Raw genomic sequence first — 21,772 nt, 5'->3', positions numbered from 1 at the left:
GGGATTGTTTAAGGTGGTATGTGGGTGAAAATTAAAAAGTTTGAAAACCACTGTTTTAATTGTACCTAACTGACTCATTATATGCAAGGTTTCATATCTCCAAAGGAAATGGGCCAATGACAATTTTTCTCAAACAAAATATTTCAGTAACAATTGGGTCAAGAGCAGTGATTCTCAACCTTCCCTTCCCATTCACATACCACCTTAAACAATCCCTTACTAATCACAGAGCACTGATGGCATAGGGATTGCTTAAAATGGTATGTGAGTGGAAAGAAAAAGATTGAGAACCACTGGTCTCAGATCATCTAGCATTCAATACTTTTATTTCTGGTTTCCAGCAGTTTTTTCTAAGACAGAAGTACTTTTAGTGAACAGCTGGCAGTGATGACCAAAACAAACTTAAGGATGCAGGGAGATTTATAAAATGATTTTATTTAATGAAACATCGGACAGAGAGGAGAAAATTATCCTGAAAATGCCAGTGCACACTACCCATCCCCAATTGCCTGCAAATAGAGGTACCAGAATGAATCAATCAAAATTTTGAGGCCAGGCTGAGTAGGATGGCAAGGAATCCAAGTATTGTCTGAATGTAGCTCTTGGTTGCTTCTGTTACCATGGAGATAAGAAGTGCCATCTCTTCCACTCATTCAGGCACGTATAAAGACTGTTGTCAAAGCAACGCAGATGGAACTCGTGACAACCTAGTGAAAAAAATAATGAATCTCCATCTTCTTTATTCTAGCAATATTTTAAAGTGAGTGAAGCAGTAATTTGCTCTCCCTTTGCTTTAATTTCATTGGCCTCCATTAAAAAAAATACTTGCCCTATGATTTGTTTGAGAACACTCATGCATCAAATCTGCTTAAAGGCAATTACCAGGGTGGAAGGTACAGTCCAGTCAGTAATAGCATTGCTTGGTACTGCGCAACCACTGCACATCACCACCATAAAGTATAATGAGCATGTGTTTAAGTGAAGAGCCGATCATAAGATTAAAAACTAGACTGATTAAATAAAATGCACATGCAATAAATGACAAAATTTAATGTTTATTGCAAGAGGAATTTTTCTTTTGGATTTTACATCAAACTTTAGAAATGCTACAGAGAACTTACCAAAGTGGTTACCTGGCTTTACTGTTAAGTCTCATTACTCTACAGAGGAAACCCTTCAGGACTCGATCACATAACCTAGCCTGATACACCAATGTATTAAGGATTCAATGCACAATCCCAGAAGCTCTGCGGTTTAATGTCTGACTAAAAGAAAATTCAGGATCACAAACACCGAGTTACCATAGCAACCCTCCCACTATCTTAAATGGCACCTAAAATACATTAAGTCAGCCACCTCGTTTGTTATTTGTGAAACCTTGCTAGGCATAAATCAGCAGTATCACCGCAATGCTTGCACTTGGAGGAATTGCTCAGTTGTGACGCTGCACGGCTGTCCATAAATATGATAAGCTGTTGCGCAGGTGAAAGATATTCCTTATTCCAGGTGTGAATTAGATTGCCCCTATTAATTATAATCCCCTTCCCTCCTTCTTGACCACCACCAGGCCACTATCTCCCAGATTTTTATGGTCCTTATTTTCTCACATCTTCCCTCATCAGCTTCCAGCCTTGTAGTCTTTCTATAGACTCCATGGCTATTTCCAGCATCCGTGCCCTCACCTACTCTTCTTCCTATGACATATTGTGATAAAAATTAATTTCAGGAATTGGATTAGTCTCACATAGAAAAAGCAATAAATACAACAAAGCCTATTGGAGATCTTGCTGTCAATTTATGGACAATACATTCTTCTGAGAAAGATCTTGAAGGACATTCAAATCACATTACCATATCTTCACTCATATAACGTGCACACACCTATAATGTGCACACACATATAACAGGCAGAAAATCATATATTGAGTAAAATATTTTCGTATAGCGCACACATGCATATGTCGCATGGGTGTAGTATACTACATTCCTACACACAAAAGAAATTTGCATTTACTTGGGACAGGAAACAAAACATACTCCATAGTCCCACTATGTGCCACAGTTAATCTCCTGTGATTTACACACATTCAACTTCCTCCAGAGGTGTTAAGCGTCCATTATATAGATGATATCCTCCTGCAACACAATAACAGTTAAATAGATTGAAGACAGGCTTCAGAGATAAACAGGTTTTTAATTCTGACATGAATTAAAAAGCCTTTCTTTAAAAGAAACCTTATCTTATTAATGGTTTGATTTGATGTGATGAGGATGCTGTAATGTGCGTCAAAAGAACCAAAGACTTGTTGATCCAAACCAAGGCTTTTATTAACTAAAAGACTGGAGCATATCACAAATAGGTCAACCAGTCCAGAATGACCTGGTCTGGCTAGGAGTAATCCTTTAAGACCTGCCAGTAGGTGTGGCTACACTCTCAGCCAATCACAGTCATCCTACACTACCATCTGTACATATGTACATATACACATTGGTGATAGAATCTGTATAAAGGGCAGAATCATACTAATGTTGTCTCAGATCAGTGGCACTTGATATGTTAATCTCAGGGGACGGGTCTGGGCAATTAACAGTGATAAGGTGCAGTGCCCTAGCAGAATATCCTATTTCTCAGAATACCATGGATCTCAGGCCAAAGTGATATTCCCAAGATCAAAATTTTGAATTTTGCCATTTTGTATGTACCCAATTCAAATACCTGCTATAAATTGTGCACGTTTCTTTCATTGGTCCTATTACATTCTCACGTCTCCAGAATGGAGGACCATCGCCTTCCCAAGATCGTGTTATATGGCGAGCTCTCCACTGGCCACCGTGACAGAGGTGCACCAAAGAAAAGGTACAAGGACTGCCTAAAGAAATCTCTTGGTGCCTGCCACATTGACCACCGCCAGTGGGCTGATAACGCCTCAAACCGTGCATCTTGGCGCCTCACAGTTTGGCGGGCAGCAACCTCCTTTGAAGAAGACCGCAGAGCCCACCTCACTGACAAAAGGCAAAGGAGGAAAAACCCAACACCCAACCCCAACCAACCAATTTTCCCCTGCAACCGCTGCAACCGTGTCTGCCTGTCCCGCATCGGACTTGTCAGCCACAAACGAGCCTGCAGCTGACGTGGACTTTTTACCCCCTCCATAAATCTTCGTCCGCGAAGCCAAGCCAAAGAAAAGAAATTACATTCCCTCGCTTGCTATAAATTGCCACCAAGTCTTTCCCACCCCAGTATAAATTGTGTGTGTTTAAGTTTAAAAGTGTAAAAATATTCTTGTATAGTGCACATACGTATATAACGTGCGGTGTGGGGGGGGTAACCTGGTTTGTAAAAGAAATGCATATAATGCATGCGTTATATGTGTAAAAATACAGAACTTATAATTAGTAGCACGATAAGAACATAAGAGATAGGACCAGGAGTAGACCTGGTCTATTTTCCTTGCTCCATCATTCAATATGATCATGCCTGATCAATAGGATAATTGGCAGGCACCACATTAATAAACATGCATGATTTTCCTCTATTGTAACTGAAGAATTTGTGCTTCATTTGTCCACGGCAAATTTAAAAAAAAACCTTTGGGTAGAGGGTTCAAGTCTCAAGCTGAGACTTGAGACCACAATCAAGGATGATCCCTCAGTAGAATACTGAAGGAGGGCAGCACTATCAGAATTGATGTTTTTCCAATTATTGTGGGAAGTAAAGATCCTACAGAATTATGAGCTGTCATTGCCCAGGCCAATAATTTACCTCAGTCAATAGTGCCAAATTTACTTGTGCTTTGTCCCACTGATGGGTCTTGGAACCTTGCTATATCCGAACAGCTTGATGTTTTTGACGCTACAGTGATCACAAACATTTCTGAAAATGTCAGTAGGCTTGTATGATGACTAACTTCCACTGGGCCCAAATTGCCAATGAAGATAGTAGTTGGAAGATACATTTTAAAATTGGTTTCTTGCTTTTGTCACAGACAAGTGCACACAATAGAGAGAAAAAAAGAGCAAGGTCAGGGTGCGAGTTGGAAATGTTATAAATAGCCAGCAGATCAGGCTGCAGTTCTGGGAGGAGGCATAGCCTGATTTTCCAAATTCATCTAACATCTTTTGTTTTTTTTAAATACACATAAAGACTGTCAGCATCTGCAATTTTTCAAATAAATATTGTTCTCTCCAATCTTCGCAGATGTTTGTGCATGGTGCCCATTCTAAAACTGAAATCAAGGAATTTTTCATTCCCCAATAGAAGAAACGACATAAATGAATGAAACACCTTCATTAAATGGCACCGTAAATAAAATTGCAATGGTCTAAGCATTAATGCGGCGTTACAGGATAGGGAATGAATTTTTCTTTCGTGCTTGAATGCACCTAATGATGAGTTATTTTGCTTCTTTTCTTTAAAAGAAGTCTTACTCATAGAGCCCTTTTCCTTGGAAGATTTCAAAGAGCTTTAAATGTGTCAGACAGATTTAATTAAGCAAGAGACCTGAATTTTTTTATTGTGGTTACTTGAAGCATGTTTAAAAAGTGGCTGGATTTTGACGTGATGATTCAAGAACACCAGGAGAAGGAATTGTGATGCCTTAAATTCTGTACTGATTAGAGGTAAAGGCAAGTGAGGGTAAGATTGGTTTCTAAAAATTAAAAATAAAGTAGAAATTATCATTCTGCATTTAAGGATTATGTATACAGTTAAAGTGTACCAATTTTGCACAGAATTCGCAGATGTTTCGAGTTAGGATAATTCATAATACTTGGCCACAAAGCTGATGACAAACCAAGTGATAAGTGAAGTGCTATTTCCTGCAAAACATTACTTGTGTGAATTTTGGCTGACTTGAAAGCTCACAGTTGTTCACAATAATAATGCCACAGACAGTGACGGATCATCTGATGGTTAAAAGCTATCAATGCAGCACTTCAGTGAAACAATGCAGAGATGGGATTTCATTAGTGTGCCTTGCACAGATAGAGATTTGGATAGATTCTTCAAGTCACAGCATTGATCGGTCTACTCATGGATATCTCAAGATACTGAGGTGTGATGCTGAACAACACTAAATGGATTCAACCTCTGGTTTGGTCTGGAACAATAAACTGATCTGAATATAGATTCAGAAATATTTTTGGGACCTTGTCTGAAATGCTCTAATTTAAGTTGAAACAGCAAGTGCAAACAACCTATTCTTCCATAGGACTTCTTGTCAATATCCAAGATAATGCATATTCAGCAAGGATTAATGTGAAATAATTTGGAGGCACAACTACAACTTCCACCCTGACCCAGATGGCAGAGATCCAGTGCATATTTTAAAAAAAACATTTGCTTATGTAATATCTCAAAGGGAAATCCAATTAAACATTACACAAGGCACATGCATTACCTTCACAATGAGCTTTTAGGACTCTCCTGGCATCCCACCACAGTAAAGGTAATCAGTTATTCTACTGACAGAGCACCCAAGAAAAACCCATGCAGTAATAGGGAGAGTAAAACCCTTGCTATCCGACACCTTTGGGGATTGGTAGATGATGGATAAATGTATTTTCCCCGTTGTTTGCAACTCACTCTTCTAATGCCTAACTAATATATCTGCATTAAGAATAAACAGTTTAAAAGACAAAAATATGACACTGAACTTACACTGAATAAACTTCACTTGCATGAGTATATAAAACTTAAAGTATTTAATTTATTTTCAGTCACATTCTTTGAAAACATCTGCATGTTCTTCCCCTCCACAGAGCTGCCCAAGACAAACAATAACATTATAGATAATTGAAACCCCACCCCCCACCAAAGTTTACAGATAAAACCTCTGACCCGGAAACTCTAACGAAGCAGGGATAAAAAGACACTTTAAGAAAGTCACCCCAACAGCAGGTGGCATCAACCAGCTCTTCATCCAGAGGGGATTAACGTGATGGAGTAGTGGCCAGTAGGAGAATACCAGCCCTCTCCAGAAAAGAAGAAATAAAGTGAAGAAAACGCAAAGCTCAAAAACCACAAAACACAACAAATAAAAGATAAAGTTGTGGAGAAAAGAAAGAAAATGGCATCTAAGAAGGAAAAACCAAAAACAACGGGAAAAAAAAGAAAGATGCATGAAGAGGCAGGGACCCACTGTGGACAGAGGAGCCCGCTCCCCGAGGTTAGTGGAAACCCTGCAGGGTCGCGACCTCCCGACCATGAGACTGCAAAAATGGCTCACTGAGCCAAACAGAAGTGCGCAAATGCACACAAGGAAAAAGAAAACACCGACGGGAGGGGGTCCAGCTGTGGAGTGAACTTACACAGTGCAACCAGTTGAGAGATGCCTGACGGCAGGGCTCTCGGCTGGAAGAAGAGGAAAGCAACGGGAAAGGGAGTGATAAGAAAGAAAAACAGCAACAGGAAGCCCAACAGATAGAAGAAGAAGAGGACCAACAACAAGAAGCCATGGAAAAAAACACCCAACAAACTGAGGCAAGCAGCTCAACAAGAAATTCAGAAGAGACACAGATACAAGGAAGAGAAGCAGAAGACACAAACCCAAGAGCAGTCACAGAAGAAGAAGAAAAAGAAGACCAAGCTCTGCATAGAGAAATAGAAGGTAAAATAAATGGACAGTACATAGATTTTAAAAAAATTCAAGAACAAATGAAAGCATTAAAAGAATGGTTGACATTAGAATTTAGTGAAATGAAAAGAAAAATGAAAAGTACAGAATAAAAAGTGAGTACAATAGAGCTGGTCATGACAGAAATAGGGAAAAGATTAAAAAATGTGGAAGAATGAGAAATGGCTATAGAAATGGAAGTGAATGACTTAAGAAGAAAATTGGAAGAAAATGACAAAAAAGTTAAAGAAACACAAAAGTTGTTAGCTCCGAAGATGGATATAATGGAAAACTATAGTAGGAGAAACATTATAAAGATAGTGGGCCTAAAGGAAGATGAAGAAGGCAAAAATATGAAAGAATTTATAAAAGAATGGGTCCCAAAAGTCCTGGGAATGCCAGAAATACAGGAAGGAATGGAAATAGAAAGGGCACACTAGCCCCGAAACCACAGTCACAACAAAAACCAAGATCCGTTTTAGTAGAATTTCTGAGACACACGACAAGAGAAAATATATTGGAGAAGGCAAGGAATAAAATTAGAGAAGACAAAAAACCATTGGAGTACAAGGGTCAAAAAATAATTTTTTTAACCCAGATATAAGTTTTGAACTCCTAAAGGAGAGGAAGGAGTTTAACACAACAAAATCGATCCTATGGAAAAAAGGCTATAAATTTATGTTAAGATATCCAGCTGTGCTTAAAATAGTTATCCAGGGGGAGCAAAACAGACTGTTCTCGGATCTGGAGCAAGCATGAGAATTTGCAGAATGTCTGCAGGACAGAAAGAGAGATGAAGAGATGTAACAAGAATGAAGAACGATGACAAACTACATATAAAGATGTAAAAATAATGTATAAGTAAGAACTAAATAAGGGAAAGAAAAGGGAAGGGAGAGGGGGGAGAAAAAAAACCCCAGCTCTTCATCCTGGGTGATGCCATTGCTGTTTCATACAATTTTATTCACACAGCTAAGAGCAAAGCAAGACCAAGGCACTCCACTGGTTATTTGCTCCCATCTTCACCAAAGGTTTATGTGTTACTTCAGAGAACAATTTTAAACATATATAATTTTTTACCTATTATTTTATTCTTTGTTACAGTACAACTCCAATGATCCGAAATTGGATTCTCCAAAATCCTCATTCATCTGAATTTTTTTCAGGGCCGAACTGACTAGAGATGTCAGGCTCCCAGCAGCAGCAGACCTCGGGTTCCAGGTGCTGGCAGCAACGAACCTCGGGCTCCCGGAGGTGGCAGCAACGAACCTCGGGCTCCTGGAGGTGGCTGCACCAGACCTCAGGCTCCCGGAGGTGGCAGCACCAGATCTCAGGCTCCCAATGATGGTAGTAGAGGACCTTGGGCTCCTGATGCTGGGAGCAGTAGACCTTGGGCTCCCGGCACTGACAACAGCAGACCTCAGGCTCCGGGCGGCGGTGGGGACCTCAAGCTCCCAGGCAGGAGTGGAGCTTTGGTGGAGAAGTGTCAGTGCTCAGCAGTGGCCACCATTATTTTTGGTGAGAATTAAATATTATTTTAATGCTTAAAAAGCCTTACCTTGTTGTTTGTTGTTGTTTAAACACTGTTACAAGTGATTTGGTGTTGCTACTGGGCTGTTTTTAAAATAATGACTGGTTCTCCGAAAAAAAAGTTTATCTGAAATGGGCCTGGTCCCTCCCGACTGTTTCAGATAATCGGAATTATATTGTATTATTTGTTTTTTAAAATTTATTTCCCGGTTTGATGAGACTGTTGGTATATACATTACCAACCCCAGGTCAGAGTCCTACCAAGGTCACAGGTGCTATGGTACTCACACTAACTATTACACCACTATGATGGGGTTGTAGTGCTGGACACAGCCACATTCTTGAGGCCGAAAGGCATACACAGGAATTCAGAGAGGCCAAAGGGGGTGATGATCGCCACCTTGCCGATGTCCTCGGGGTGGACCGGGATCTGATGATACCCCTGCAACAGATCAACCTACGCATCATTCAAACGCCGGTAATCGCCGCAAGGTCTCCAGCCCCCGGAGGATTTGGGGACCATGTGGAGAGGGTATGCCCACGCGCTGTCCGAGCGATGGACGATCCTCAACTCCTGCAGCCAGGAAATCTCCTCCTTTATCAGCTGCAGCTTCTCGGGTGGAAGTGGTCTGGGCTTGGCGTGCAGTGGGGGACCCTGCGTGGAGATATGGTGGTATACCCCGTGCTGGGGTAAGGTGGCGCTGAATTGTGGTTGAAGGATAGTGGGGAACTCATGGAGTATGTTCGAATACTCGTCCCTGGAAATGGCAATGGCGGCGATCTCGGGCCTGCAGGCGTTCGTGGCGTCCAGGTGCACTGAATGGAAGGTGCGAGCATTGACCAGCCTCTTGCCCTTCATGTCAACCAACAGTCCATGTGCCCTCAGGAAGTCAGCCCCTAACAACGCTGTACCCACTGAGGCTAACACAAACTTCCAGCGGAATTTCTCTTTCCCGATCTGGATCTGCGCCTTGCGGGTACTGAAGTTATTGATGTTGGAAACATTGGCCCTCAGGGTGGGACCATGAGATCAGGCACGTCTCTTGAGGGCTGTGGGGGGCAGGACGCTCAGCTCCGCTCCTGTGTCCACCAGGAAACGTCGGCCGGTGGACTTGTCGGTAACATGAAGGAGGCTGTCCATGTGACCAGCCGACGCAGCCATCAACAGAGGCTGGCCAGGTCGTTTCCCCTGCTAGTTACACGGTTGTCGGCACATACGAGCTTGCACTCCCCAGTGCTGATAGTAAAAGCACCAGGTGGAATGGTGCCCCTCCAGCTTGTGATTGGGGGAGTGTTGCGGCCACCTGGCTCTTGGTTGTGCAACCTGATTGAGGGCTGTTTCATTTGACCTCTTGGTGTGCCAAAGGGTGTCTGCTCGGCTGTGACTCGGCGTGGATCCATGAAGTCCTCAACCACCAGGAGTAGTTGGATGTCTCCGGGCATCTGCTCGAGGAAGATCTGACGGAATAGGAAACAAGATTTGTGATCCTCCGCGAGCACCAGCATTTCGTCCATTAGGGCCTATGGTATGGAATCCTCAAGCCCGTCGAGGTGCAGGAGCCTGGAGGGATCCTGCTGAAGGGAGAGCCTGAAAGTGCCAAGGAGCAGGTTCTTGAGGGCAGGATATTTACCCTCACCCGGTGGGTTGTGTATTAGATCGTCCACCCTGGTTGCCATTTCTTCATCCAGCACCCTCACGACGTGGTAGAACATTGTGGCGTCTGCTGAAATGTTTCTCAATTGAAACTGCCCTCCGCCTGCCCGAACCATGTACGCGGGTGATGTGTCCAGAAGGGGGGCAGTTTGATGGCAACGCCGTTGATCTCTGCCGGATCCATGTTCTTGAGACCAGAGAGGTGCCTGGGCTCAATGGGGTCACCAATGTAGTGCTGGACACAGCCAAGAAAGACTCAGCCACCACATTGAAAGTCGTTAATGACTTTTTATTCAAATTCAGCGCATGAGCTCAGTCACCTTGTGCATTGTGACATCATAATCGCTGCTCTATGCACGAGCTGGGCAGGAGACTTGAGGCAGAGAGAAACCCTAACAGCGCCATCTTCCCATGGCTGCCCCGCCACGTGGCGTTACACGCGGGGCCGGTTCGCCATGAGAGAGTGCACTGCCACAGGGTCACATTTTTTCCATAATGTCGAAGGAAATTCTCCACATATCTATTCTGTGCTATTCCTTCCAGCATGAAGCAAACAGTGCATGTTATGGAGCCTGGACAATTTTATTTTAAGACCAGGGACAGGACTGAACCGAAAGGGGAAAGAAAGGATCTTGCGCTGCTGTGAAGTGCTGAAGTAGCGCTAGCAAAGCTGACAGCTGTCAAAGGCGCAAGAGCCAAGTGCTGGAAGAGATGTGGGCTTGCAGAGAGGGTACCCGCTGCTGTCAACCTCATTCCAGCAGTAGGGGGAGCTGAAGGCGTGTGTGTGTGTGTGTGTGTGTGTGTGTGTGTGTGTGTGTGTGTGTGTGTGTGTGTGTGTGTGTGTGTGGTGTGTGTGTGTGTGTGCGCGTGTGTGTGTTTCGTTTCCAAAGGGAGTATTTCGCGTGACAGGAGTCACTTGACAACCCAAGACAGGGTGTTTAGAGGGGAAGACTTGTGTGACAGAAGGTCACTTGTTAACCCTAAAGTGGGCTTCGGAGACATGAACCTCATGTTGTGACTAGGAAGAAATCATAGGTGTTGTTGCCAAATTCAAAACTCAGGAGAGTCATAAGTCTACAGTGATCATGCTTACAGTAATCACGGCCATCTGCCTCCCCATGTCCAACTAGAAGACCAGCGTGCAACCAAACTAATAATCCCAAGCCTGGAGACCAGACTTTGCGAGCTGTTACTGACTTGAGGTTTTATGGTCTTGGACTGTAATGGTCTGGGGTTTTTTTCCCCACATATACCTTGTAAATATCTGTTGTTCATGTAGAGTTGCCATAAAGGTTTATGTTCAGGGGTTAAGTAATTCTATTATTGTTAATAAATTTTATGTTAATCTTAACCTTTCTGTTTATGTGTTTCTCAGTTGCTGCTGGTAAAACATAACAGTGCTCAACAACTTTATTACAGAACCATACTGTTATTCTGCAAAAGGAAGAGAACTCCCTTCATTCTGCCCAAATTTATGGTCACTCAATGGTGGAAACCTTTGGTGCTCAATGCACACATCTTGACAAGACAGAGAAAATAGACTCGATTAACACTGTTGAACTACAGAGGCATTGGTGTATAATTTTTTTAAACATGGGAAAGGGCAGGGGTGTCTTGTTAGTGGTGATTAGTGTGTGCCTCAGGGTCCAGTATTGGGTCCATTACTATTTGTCATTTCCATTAATGATTTGGAAGATGGGGTGGTAAATTGGATTAGCCAGTATGCAGATGAAACTAAGATAGGTGAAGCTGTGGATGCTGAAGGAGGGCTTCAAAGCTTGCAGAGGGATTTAGGCCAGTGAGAAGAGTGGGCTGAAAGATGGCAGATGGAGTTTAATGCAGATAAGTGTGAGGTGTTACATTATGGTAGGGCTATGGTGCATGGTAGGACATTGAAGAGTGCAATAGAACAGAGGGAACTAGGAATATGGTACATAGTTCCCTGAAGGTGAAGTCACATGTGGATAGGGTGGTGAAGAGAGTTGGCATTTATAAATCAGAGCATTGAGTATAGGAGCTGGGATGTTATGTTAAAATTGTACAAGGGATTGGTGAGGCCAAACTTGGGAGTATTGTGTACAGTTTTGCTCACCAAAGTATAGGAAAGATATCAACAAATTGGAGAGAGGGCAGAGATTTACTAGAATGTTGCTGGGGTTACAGGGTCGAAGTTATAGGGAAAGGATAAATAAGTTAGTTCTTTATTCTTTGCAGCATAGAAGGTTGAGAGGGGATTTGATTAAGGTATTTAAAATTATTAGGGATATAGATAGAGTTGATGTGGAGAAAGGCGGAGGTACAAACGAGAGGACATGAGTTGAGAGTTAGGGGGCAAAAGGAAAAATGAGGGGGGACTTCTTCACTCAGAGTGGTGGGTGTGTGGAATGAACTTCCAAATGAAGTGGCGGAAACAGGCTCAATATTAGCATTTCAGGAGAAGTTGGATATGTATATGGATGGGGAAAGGAATGGAGGGTTGAGTGTCGGGCAGTAGGATTAGGTGGAAGAAAGTGTTCTGCATGGACTAGAAGGACCAGGTTGGCCTGTTTCTATGCTGTAATTGTTACATGGTTATATATGGTTAGAAATTTCTCAAGGGAATTAGGTAAGTACAGAACCTGACAGAAACATCTCGTTGACTTGCCAATAATAAAAAAAAACACATCAAGGAAATACCTAAGCTCGCACGCGTTTCCTGTTGTGAGTTATCCAACATCTCTCCAGAATGCACCATAGTTAGGAAGGCAAAGAGAGAAAAATGAGGTTGCATTAAAAGGGAAGATTGGGTGATAAGTTCAAAGTCTTAAATGGAAAATACGTTGAGGTGTAAAATACTACAATGAGAGTCATCTTTGCATCACACGAATGCTCACTGACTGAATCAGAAGGTCACGAGAGGGAGCAAAAGAGCCTACCTGTGAGATATGGTTGATTGACGATTCCATGCGTCGGAGCTGGGATGCCTGGATATCCAGCATTTGGAGCACATTGTTTGCTAATGTGTTGATCAAGTAGGCCACACTTGCTAATGACTGGGTTGTGTAGGCTTTGGTTTCCTCCAGAGCTCGCTGTTTATCTGTTGCCTTTAAGAAGAGAAAAAGTAATCAGAATACAGTAATATTTCAAATAGTGAAAATGTGGAGCAGGGGAAGCAGTGTGATTTTCAACTGAGGTTAACTTTAGGACACACAAGGAAGGCCTTTGTTACAACTTAACAAACACTTTCTTCAATCAGAACTCCAACTGTAATTGCCATTGTTCAAGAATATCTTAGCTCCAAGTACTGATTTCTCTGTGAGATCAAAGGACATTAGCTGATTGAAGGCTTGAGATTTCCTCAAAGGAAGTAGATAATAAAACTGATGTTCAGAAGCTGGACAAACAACTTGAGTAAAAGCACAGAAATACTGTAGGAACTGAGCAGGTTTGCAGCGTCCATAGGAAATAAATATATACAACTGACATCAAGGTATGAGCAAAAGGCAGACAGGCATCTGGATAAAAAAAAATGGAAGGCAGAGAACAGACCAACAGACAAAAGATGTTAATTGGATATGGCCAGGAAAGAGGAAAGGTGAAAATTCCAGTTTGCTTATCATAGTAACAGGTCTACGGCAGGTGCCATTTCACTGGCTCGATACACCTGTACAGCAAAGGTGCATACATCAGGATGCTCTTTATTGACTACAGTTTTTTAGCATTTAACACTATCATCCCCTCAAAGCTGATCAGCAAACTCCAAGACCTCAGAGTTAACACTCCACTGTATAAATGGATCATGGATTTCCTCACCTCCAGACCACAATCAGTGAGGATTGGTAAGAACTTCTCCTCCACAATCTCCATCAGTACCAGAGCTCCACAGGGCTGTGTTCTTCGCCTCCAGCTCTATTCACTTTACACCTACGACTGTGTGGCTCAGTACGACAAAAACACCATCTACAAATTTGCCAACAATACCACAGTAGTGGTTTATATAAAGGAAGGGAATGAGTCAGCATATAGGATGAAGACTGAAAACGTGGCTGAATGGTGCACCAACAACAACCTTGCACTCAATGTCTTCAAAACTAAGGATCTAATTGTTGACTTCAGGAAAAGGAAAGCCAGAGGTATACAATCCAGTGATCATTGGGGATCAAAGGTGGAGAGGGTGAGCAAATATAAGTTCTTTGGAGACACTATCTTGGAGGACCTTTCCTGGACCCAACACACCAATGGCATCGTAAAGAAAGCATATCAGCGACTCTACCTCCTCACGTTTCTGGATGTTTGGTATGACACCAAAAACCCTGGCAAATTTCTAAAGAGGTGTGGTGGCAAGTGTGCTGACCAGCTGCATGACAGCCTGGTATGGGGCACCAATACCCCTGAGCGTGAAACCCTCCACTGCCCAGGACATCACAGGCAAAACCCTCCCCACTATTGAGTACATCTACAGCAGGGGTGTCAAACTCAAATTCACGGAGGGCCAAAATTAAAAACTTGGACCAAGTCGAGGGCCGAACTAAATATTTATTGAAAATTTTCAACAACATCTGCATGTTTTCTCTTCTTTCAACATATGTAATGTTAAACTTTTTCTTATTAAAATAAATGTTTAATAATAGTTTTGGATAAACTCTTTCCAGAAGCATTAACAAATGAGAAATAAAATATTCAATAAATAATATTTCTCTATAGAAGATTTGTCAAATGTTGCTAGTGTGCTGTCGAATAGTAAAATCTGAGGGCTATTGAGAATGTGGGAGAATAACGTGATTCCTGAAACAATCAAATGGGTGACTGATTGTGGGCATGAACTCTAGCAGGGTTATTTGCCATGCCCTTTTTCCATTGGTACAGATATCCTTTGATTTACACACTTTTCAAGTTTTATGCCTAATGAGCTTGTATCCAGGTGCAGGACCATTTTTAACCAGGAATATATTTATCACTGTGACATGAAACTATTGGAAGATCGTTTTATCCTGAGATTAAAGTTCATAATCCTTACTCAGGCCTGTGTGCGGGAGGGCGGGGTTTGCGGGCGATCGGGTTGGACAACGACAGTGCGGGGGCATCGGCTCTCGCTGCAGGGCGGCATCTCAGCGGATCAGCAGCCCCGTCACCTTGAGTCGCGGGTCGGCCTGCGGCAGGGAAGGGGAGTGGGCAATGGTCCTGGCGAGGTCAGGCCCCCCCTGAGTTTCTGCCGGACCCCCCCTTGACCTGCTGAGTTCCTGCCGGACCCCCCTTGACCTGCTGAGTTTCTCCCGGACCCCCCTTGACCTGCTGAGTTTCTCCCGGACCTCCCTTGACCTGCTGAGTTTCTCCCGGACCCCCCTTGATCTGCTGAGTTTCTCCCGGATCCCCTCCCCTTGACCTTCTGAGTTTCTCCCGGACCCCTCCCCCTTGACCTGCTGAGTTTCTCCCGGACCCCCTTTGACCTACTGAGTTTCTCCCTTCTGGTGTTTTTACGAGAACCATAGACTTTCGCTCATACATTGATGAGGGGGATCAAGGGCCAAACATTGTCAGGTACCTCTCTGCTGGATAAAGGATACGATTTAACCCGCTGAGTTTCTCCAGTGTTGGGTTTTCACGAGGTAGAGTCAAAGGGCCGAAGGGCCTGTTTCTGATCTGTAATGTTCTACGGATCCTGCTCTTCTTTCCGTGCCCGTGTCTCAGGACCTTTCCAGGGCAGTCTCCGCGCTCAGGACCGCGCTGGGATCCCGGTCAGCGGTGGAGGAGCAGGTGAGCGCAGCTAATCCCGATCCAGCCCACGCCACTCCCGAGATTGGCAGTGGGTTCCACCCTACCTGCCCGACCAGCCTCGCTCTCCACGTGTACTCCGGGCACCCGCCGCTGGTCCGGTGGGAAGGTGCAGGGCGGCCGGCGGCTGGCGCCCCCATTGCCTGGCGGGGAGCCCCAATCTTCCCTCCGGCATCCCGACTCCATCTGCAGCTCCAAGAAACGCTGTGCCACTGGAGTTCCGGGCGCTGGGAAGCGGCCTTGGCTTCCCCTGACACCAGTCAGGCCGTGCTGCGGTGGGGGGGTGGGCGGGGGGACACGACAGTGCATTTATAAAACCACCCACCACTACTTTTCAAGGACCAGGATTTTCCTCTCTCTCTCTTACCCTGGAACACAGCGGTTACTGTGCATGCGCTATACTGGCGTGGCGGCCAGCGGGCCACCTCTAATACATTTTTGATATGATCTTGCAGGCCAGATATAATTATATCGTGGGCCAAATTTGGCCCGCGGGCCAGAGTTTGACATGTGTGATCTACAGGGAACACTGCCGTTGGAGAGCAGCGTTCAAAGACCCACATCATCAAAGACCCACATCACCCAGCACATGCGCTGTTCTCGCTGCTGCCATCAGGAAAGAGATCTAGGTGTCACAAGACTCGGACCACCAGGTTCAGGAACAGGTGAACCCTCCACCATCAGACTCCTCATTGACAAACTCAATCAGGACCAATTTAAGGACTCTTACTTGTGCACTTTATTGATTTTCTTTTCCTTTTTATTTTCTCTGTATTGCACAGTTTGTTTATATTCATTACCTGTTTACAATTCTTTATTTGTTTACATGTAATGCTGTGTCGAGTTTTTTGTAATGCACTACCAATTTGTGGTAATTCTGCTGCGCCTCATGGCATGAACATTAACTTTACTGCTTTCCATTAAACCTGTTTGCCTTTTCTTCCCCCCCCCCTTCCTTGTCCTTCCAGTTCTTTCACCCACACAGCCCTATCATCCTCTCCTCTCTCCCCCTCATTGTTGCTGTCCCCTCCCTCATTTCTCCACTCATCATCTCCTGCCTTGCCACTCCCCCCCACCCCCCCCCCCCCCCACTCTGTTGTTCAGACGCTTGCTGGGATTCTCTTATACTTGGATGAAGGGCTCAAGCCCAAAATGTTCGGTTATGTACCTTTGCCTTTGCAAAATAAAGGACACTGACTACAACTTGGAGTATGAAAATTGACTTTAATTTAATTTTTAAAAATTGTAATTTAGAGACACAGCATGTCATCAGGCTCTTTTGGTCCACAAGCCTGAGCTGTCCAAATATGACCATGTGACCAATTAACCTTTGAATCATGGAGTGGGGGGGGGGGGGGGGGGGGGGAACGGGGACTGGAGCAACTAGAGGAAACAAATTTAGACATGGGAAGAGTGCACAAACTCTTTACAGATAACGCCAGATTCATACCCTGGCCACTGGAGCTGTAATAGCACAATGGTAACTGCTACATTAAAGGTGAGGGGCGGGGGGTGTGAAAAAATACTGGAAGTATTGAGTTTCAAGGTGATACAAGAATAAGTTCCTTGTGACAGTTAAAATATATAGATCACCACAATGTAGTACATCCTTCACCCCACAATGTTGTGGCAATTGATAGAAACCCACTCAATAAACTAACCTTTCCCTACCTCATATACACAACCCTCTATTTTCCTTACATCCATGTGCATGTCTAAGAGTCTTTCAAATAATCCTATGTACCAGCCTCCACCATGACCCCTGGCAATGTATTCCAGGCATCCAGTTCTCTATGTTAAAAAAAACAAAGCCCTTAAAGGGGATTTCGGACATGAGCTTTGGTCTCGTCCCATAATTCAAGAATTTTGGATTATGATACATAACTATGTTGGTGAAGCTTCAGGTGTTCAAATACGTTTCTGCCCCAGACTCTTTGTCTTGGGAGACACACTTGGGTTATTTGAGGATAATTTCTCTCAAAATTGGATTCAGACAAGTATAATCGTAGGAAGACAAATTATACTTAGAGATTGGAAGAATTTGGGGGGGTCAGAAATCATCATTTCAGGAGTGGGCCTTAGAAATGGTCTAAATGGCAGCATTTGAATGTAGTCTTACAGTTTGATAAATTGAACACCTGTACACAAAAATGGGGCAATTATCCAAGTTTCTGGTGGTGGGGGCAGGGGTGGGGGAAATAGTGGTGGATGTGGTGAAGCATATTAATGAACAGCAGTTTTTTCTGTTGTATGGTTATTTTATTGATTTTTTTGCTGCCATGTTTGTTTCTATTTTATGGATAAGTTTATGTTTTATAACTTATGATGTGCATTAACACTAACTCAAGGGTTTGGGGGAAACTTTTTTTAAAAGCACTTAATAAAATTTAAATCATTTAAAAAAACTTATCCCTGACATATCCCCTAAACTTTCCTCTCTGCACTTTGTACAGATGCCCGCTGGTCTCACCCTGGGAAAAGTGTGCTGGTTCTCCACCCTATCTTTACCTCTCATAATCTTGTAGACCTCTATTAAGTCAGGTAGGGATGGAAGCAGTTTAGCCAATATGTGAACTCCTCAGCCACATCGGGGAACTGGGGTCTATTAACAGCATACTGGGCTTGAGTAACGCCTCCATCCTTGTTTGTCAGCTAATAAAATTGTAGTGTAGATAAAAGCTCACACTTGACTGGAGGGAGAACAAACGCTTTTATTAGCTTACAACACAAATAGGGTTCACGTACAGGCTTCAGAAAGATTCTGGGTTTAGGCAGGAAACCAGGGTTATATATGGGCCCCAGGGGGAGGAGCTGGGAGGCTGGTCCAGTCATCAGTGAATCCCAGTTCACTACACTGATGCATTCTCCAGGCCAGCTGTTCATGCCCTGTCGCATGGCATCAGCTACCATGAACTGGCATGAGCCCAGAAAGAAGACAGTGATCACGAGTCTGCAACTCCAGGACGTTCCACTGGACACTAATGGCACGACCTTGCTCTGCGATGTCTCCACTGGCCAACCCCAACCAATTGTCCCTGCCCAATGGAGACGGATGGTTTCGACACATTGCACAGCCTTTCCCATCCTCCTGGTTCATCTAGCAGGGGCTGTGCAAGCAAGTTAGTGAATGGGCGAAAACCTGCACACACTGCCAAACTGCAAAGGTTTAGTGGGTCACCAAGCCCCGCCTCCAACAGTTTGACTTACTCACTTGCAGGTTTCAGCATGTCCATCTCGACATAGTGGGCCCCTGAGGGTTGCACTACCCACTCACAATGGTGGACAGATTTACCAGGTGGCCAGAGGCCATCCTAATCCTGGACATCACCACTGACACTTGTGCCCAGTCCTTCCGCTCCACCTGGGTTTCCTGATTTGGAGTCCCAGTCCACATAACAACCGACCGTGAGGCCCAATTCACTTCCGCCCTTTGGAATGAACTCTCCAGACTCCTGAGCACCCAGTTGCACCACACCACCTTAGTCCAACGGATTAGTCGAGTACTTTCACCACCGCCTTAAGTCGGCACTGATGGCAAGGCTAGACGAATGGGTGGACGAACTGCCTTAGGTCATCCTCAGTATCTGCACATTGCCAAAGGACAGCCTGTGAGCCTGTCCAGCAGAGTTGGTCTACAATGAACCCCTAGCAGTCCCGAGCCAATTCTTGCCTTCACCACCAGGGCAGGACAGCAGTACCACCATTGTCCTGGAAAGACTGCGAGACAAACTGGGATCACTTGCACCACCGCTGCCATTACGACACTGCCATCCACCCTCAGCTTACCCAACTAGCCTAGACACCTGTGACTCTGTGTTTGTGTGCAGGGGCAGACACAGGCCACCCCTCCAGCGTCTCTACGAGGGACCCTACAAAGTTCTTCACAGGAATACCTCCACTTTCATGCTTGACATTGGAGGCAAAGAAGAACTTTTCACTCTGGACTGCTTCAAACTGGCATACTTGGACTTGTCACAACTGGTAGCGGTCCCACCGCCAACGCACAGGGGTTGGCCACTGAAGCAGGAGTCCTCACCCACAACGCACAGTGAGACCACTTACTCTGGTTCTTGGGGGCGGGGGGGGGGTTGTGTGGAGGCACATATATTTGTTGCGACGAACCAGCTCTGCTTGTTATGCGCTGTTGGTGAAGCAGCTGTGGTAAAGATGGCATCGCGGTGCAGACTGGAAGTACGCATACGCACTTACGTCCCTGTGACGTGAGTTCTGGGACATAAGGGGCAGGCTCTTGAGGACCTTAATGACTGCAGTGTGAAACTCAGTAAACTAGTTGTGCTTAACGAGCTCACAGCCTGCTGTCTCAGTTCTTCTTGCTGCGCTCGTGCACACCCTACTACAGAACATTAGTTTTAATGTACCATGAAACAATGCAACAATCCTTATGGCATCCTCAAATCATCCCCCAAAATGACTTGCATCCAATCAGATTCGACCCACAAGTACAGATCATCACGTGGCACTCATGTATCCATCTGCTCTCTACCTTGGTGTTAAACAATGACTGACTTAGACACACCGGACAGCATCTCAGCAACAAATCCACATCCATCTTAAATGTTATGATGTGGCCCTCCTGCATACTCAGCAGTCCCATGTTTTTGTTATGATGGTATTGTACACATGGCATACCATGATATATTTATCCAACTGCACTCTTAATGTTTTGGAGTTCAACATGCAGCACTATTCTAGAAAGAAAAAAGTAGACTGTATATTATGTTAGATGCATTTTATATCTTGACACTAGTCTGCAATAATTGTATTTGAGAATTTAAAATACATTGCCAGGCCTATCTAGTTATATTCAAATTTACTGACTTTTCGCCATATACTTTTACATCTTCTCTTTTCAAATTGTTTTTATCTAGATTTTTCAAATGGCCTGATGATTGCAGGCTGAGGTAAAACACTGCTTGTACTCAAAACCTCCTGACCAACCGTTAGGGAAAATGTTCTTAAAATTGCTTTCTAATTATTGATACTTTTTAATTAAGTGTTGCATCAAGCATCTCTACGGAGGTGAGAAAGCATCAAGCCTTGAGATCTTCTCCAATAACAACAACCTTCTATTCAATTTTGTGAATAAATGTGCATAGACCCCTACCTGCAATGAATGCCAAGAATTGTATTGAATACTTAAATTGTATCAGAATTAATGTGTTGTACAAATTCAATATCACTTCCTGTCTTGTATATTCATTGGCTTGAGGGTCTCTGTACTACTACTCCCAACTCAAAGTATGCCAAGAATTATATTGAATACTTAAATTGTATCAGAATTAATGTGTTGTACAAATTCAATATCACTTCCTGTCTTGTATATTCATTGGCTTGAGGCTCTCTGTACCGCCACTCCCAACTCAAAGTAGTTTTTAAAAAAATTCAGATGTACAACACTGTAACAGGCCAATTCGGCCTGATGAGTCCGTGTCACCCAACTTACGCCCCATTAACCTACACCCTGGGTACTTTTTTGAAGAGTGGAAGGAAACCGGAGTCCCCAGAGAAAACCAACGCAAACACAGGAAGAACGTACAAACACCATATAGACAGTGCAGCATTCAAACCCAGGTCTGGTCCTGATTGCTGGTGTTGTAAAAGATCTGTACCTCTTGACTGTCTATTGCTCTGCGTAGTCGAGGTTTCATAGCAGTTTCTCTCTCTCACTGTGCTTCACAGTGAAATATCTTGACACTGAACTGCTTTTGCTGTTTCTCTGTCCTTCTGAAGCCTCTTACAATCTTCCTCACGCCGAGCAAAATTATTTATTTGATTTTGGCAAACATTTGCTTATACCTTGGTCCAAATTATGACAAATGATTCAAGTGCTTTTCAAGATAATACTGTTCTATTCTTCTCTGCAAGTGAAAGGACTCCTGTGTCTCCAGCTCAGGAAGAGGCTAGCAATCTTTTATGCCTGTACCTTTAGGAATACTCCAAGATCAATAAAAGACTTGCTTCTATGTAAAAGGAATGCCTACTGCAAGCAAATTTTATCCCTGTGGATGATGGAGGTAGAATATAATTTAAATGGACAAAGATTAACGAATTCTCCTTGGCAGAATTATAAAAGAGCCCTCAAATGCAATGCTAAGTTAGTTTGTAAATAACAAGCAATTATTCAGACTAATGGAACTTTGACTTTCTTGCAGTGGGAACAGTCCATAAAATTAGAAAACTACAAAGTAAAAGTCTTACTACA

General features: G+C 43.8%; 1 protein-coding gene across 4 annotated transcripts in view; it reads right to left on the bottom strand.

Annotated features, from left to right (window-relative positions):
• LOC138761718 (abl interactor 2) overlaps positions 1 to 21,772 on the bottom strand; it is a 172,398-nt gene that overhangs the window by 66,699 nt on the left and 83,927 nt on the right. For all 4 annotated transcript variants that reach the window (XM_069934327.1, XM_069934328.1, XM_069934326.1 and 1 more), the window contains exon 2: positions 12,714 to 12,881. In XM_069934327.1, the coding sequence (XP_069790428.1) occupies positions 12,714 to 12,881 (168 nt within the window). The remainder of the gene's footprint in view (positions 1 to 12,713; positions 12,882 to 21,772) is intronic.

This window comes from Narcine bancroftii, chromosome 4 (assembly GCF_036971445.1).
Source record: "Narcine bancroftii isolate sNarBan1 chromosome 4, sNarBan1.hap1, whole genome shotgun sequence".
Lineage (NCBI taxonomy): Eukaryota > Metazoa > Chordata > Chondrichthyes > Torpediniformes > Narcinidae > Narcine > Narcine bancroftii.
Note: the sequence above shows the minus strand (reverse complement) of the source record. Positions and strands in the feature narration are given on the sequence as shown.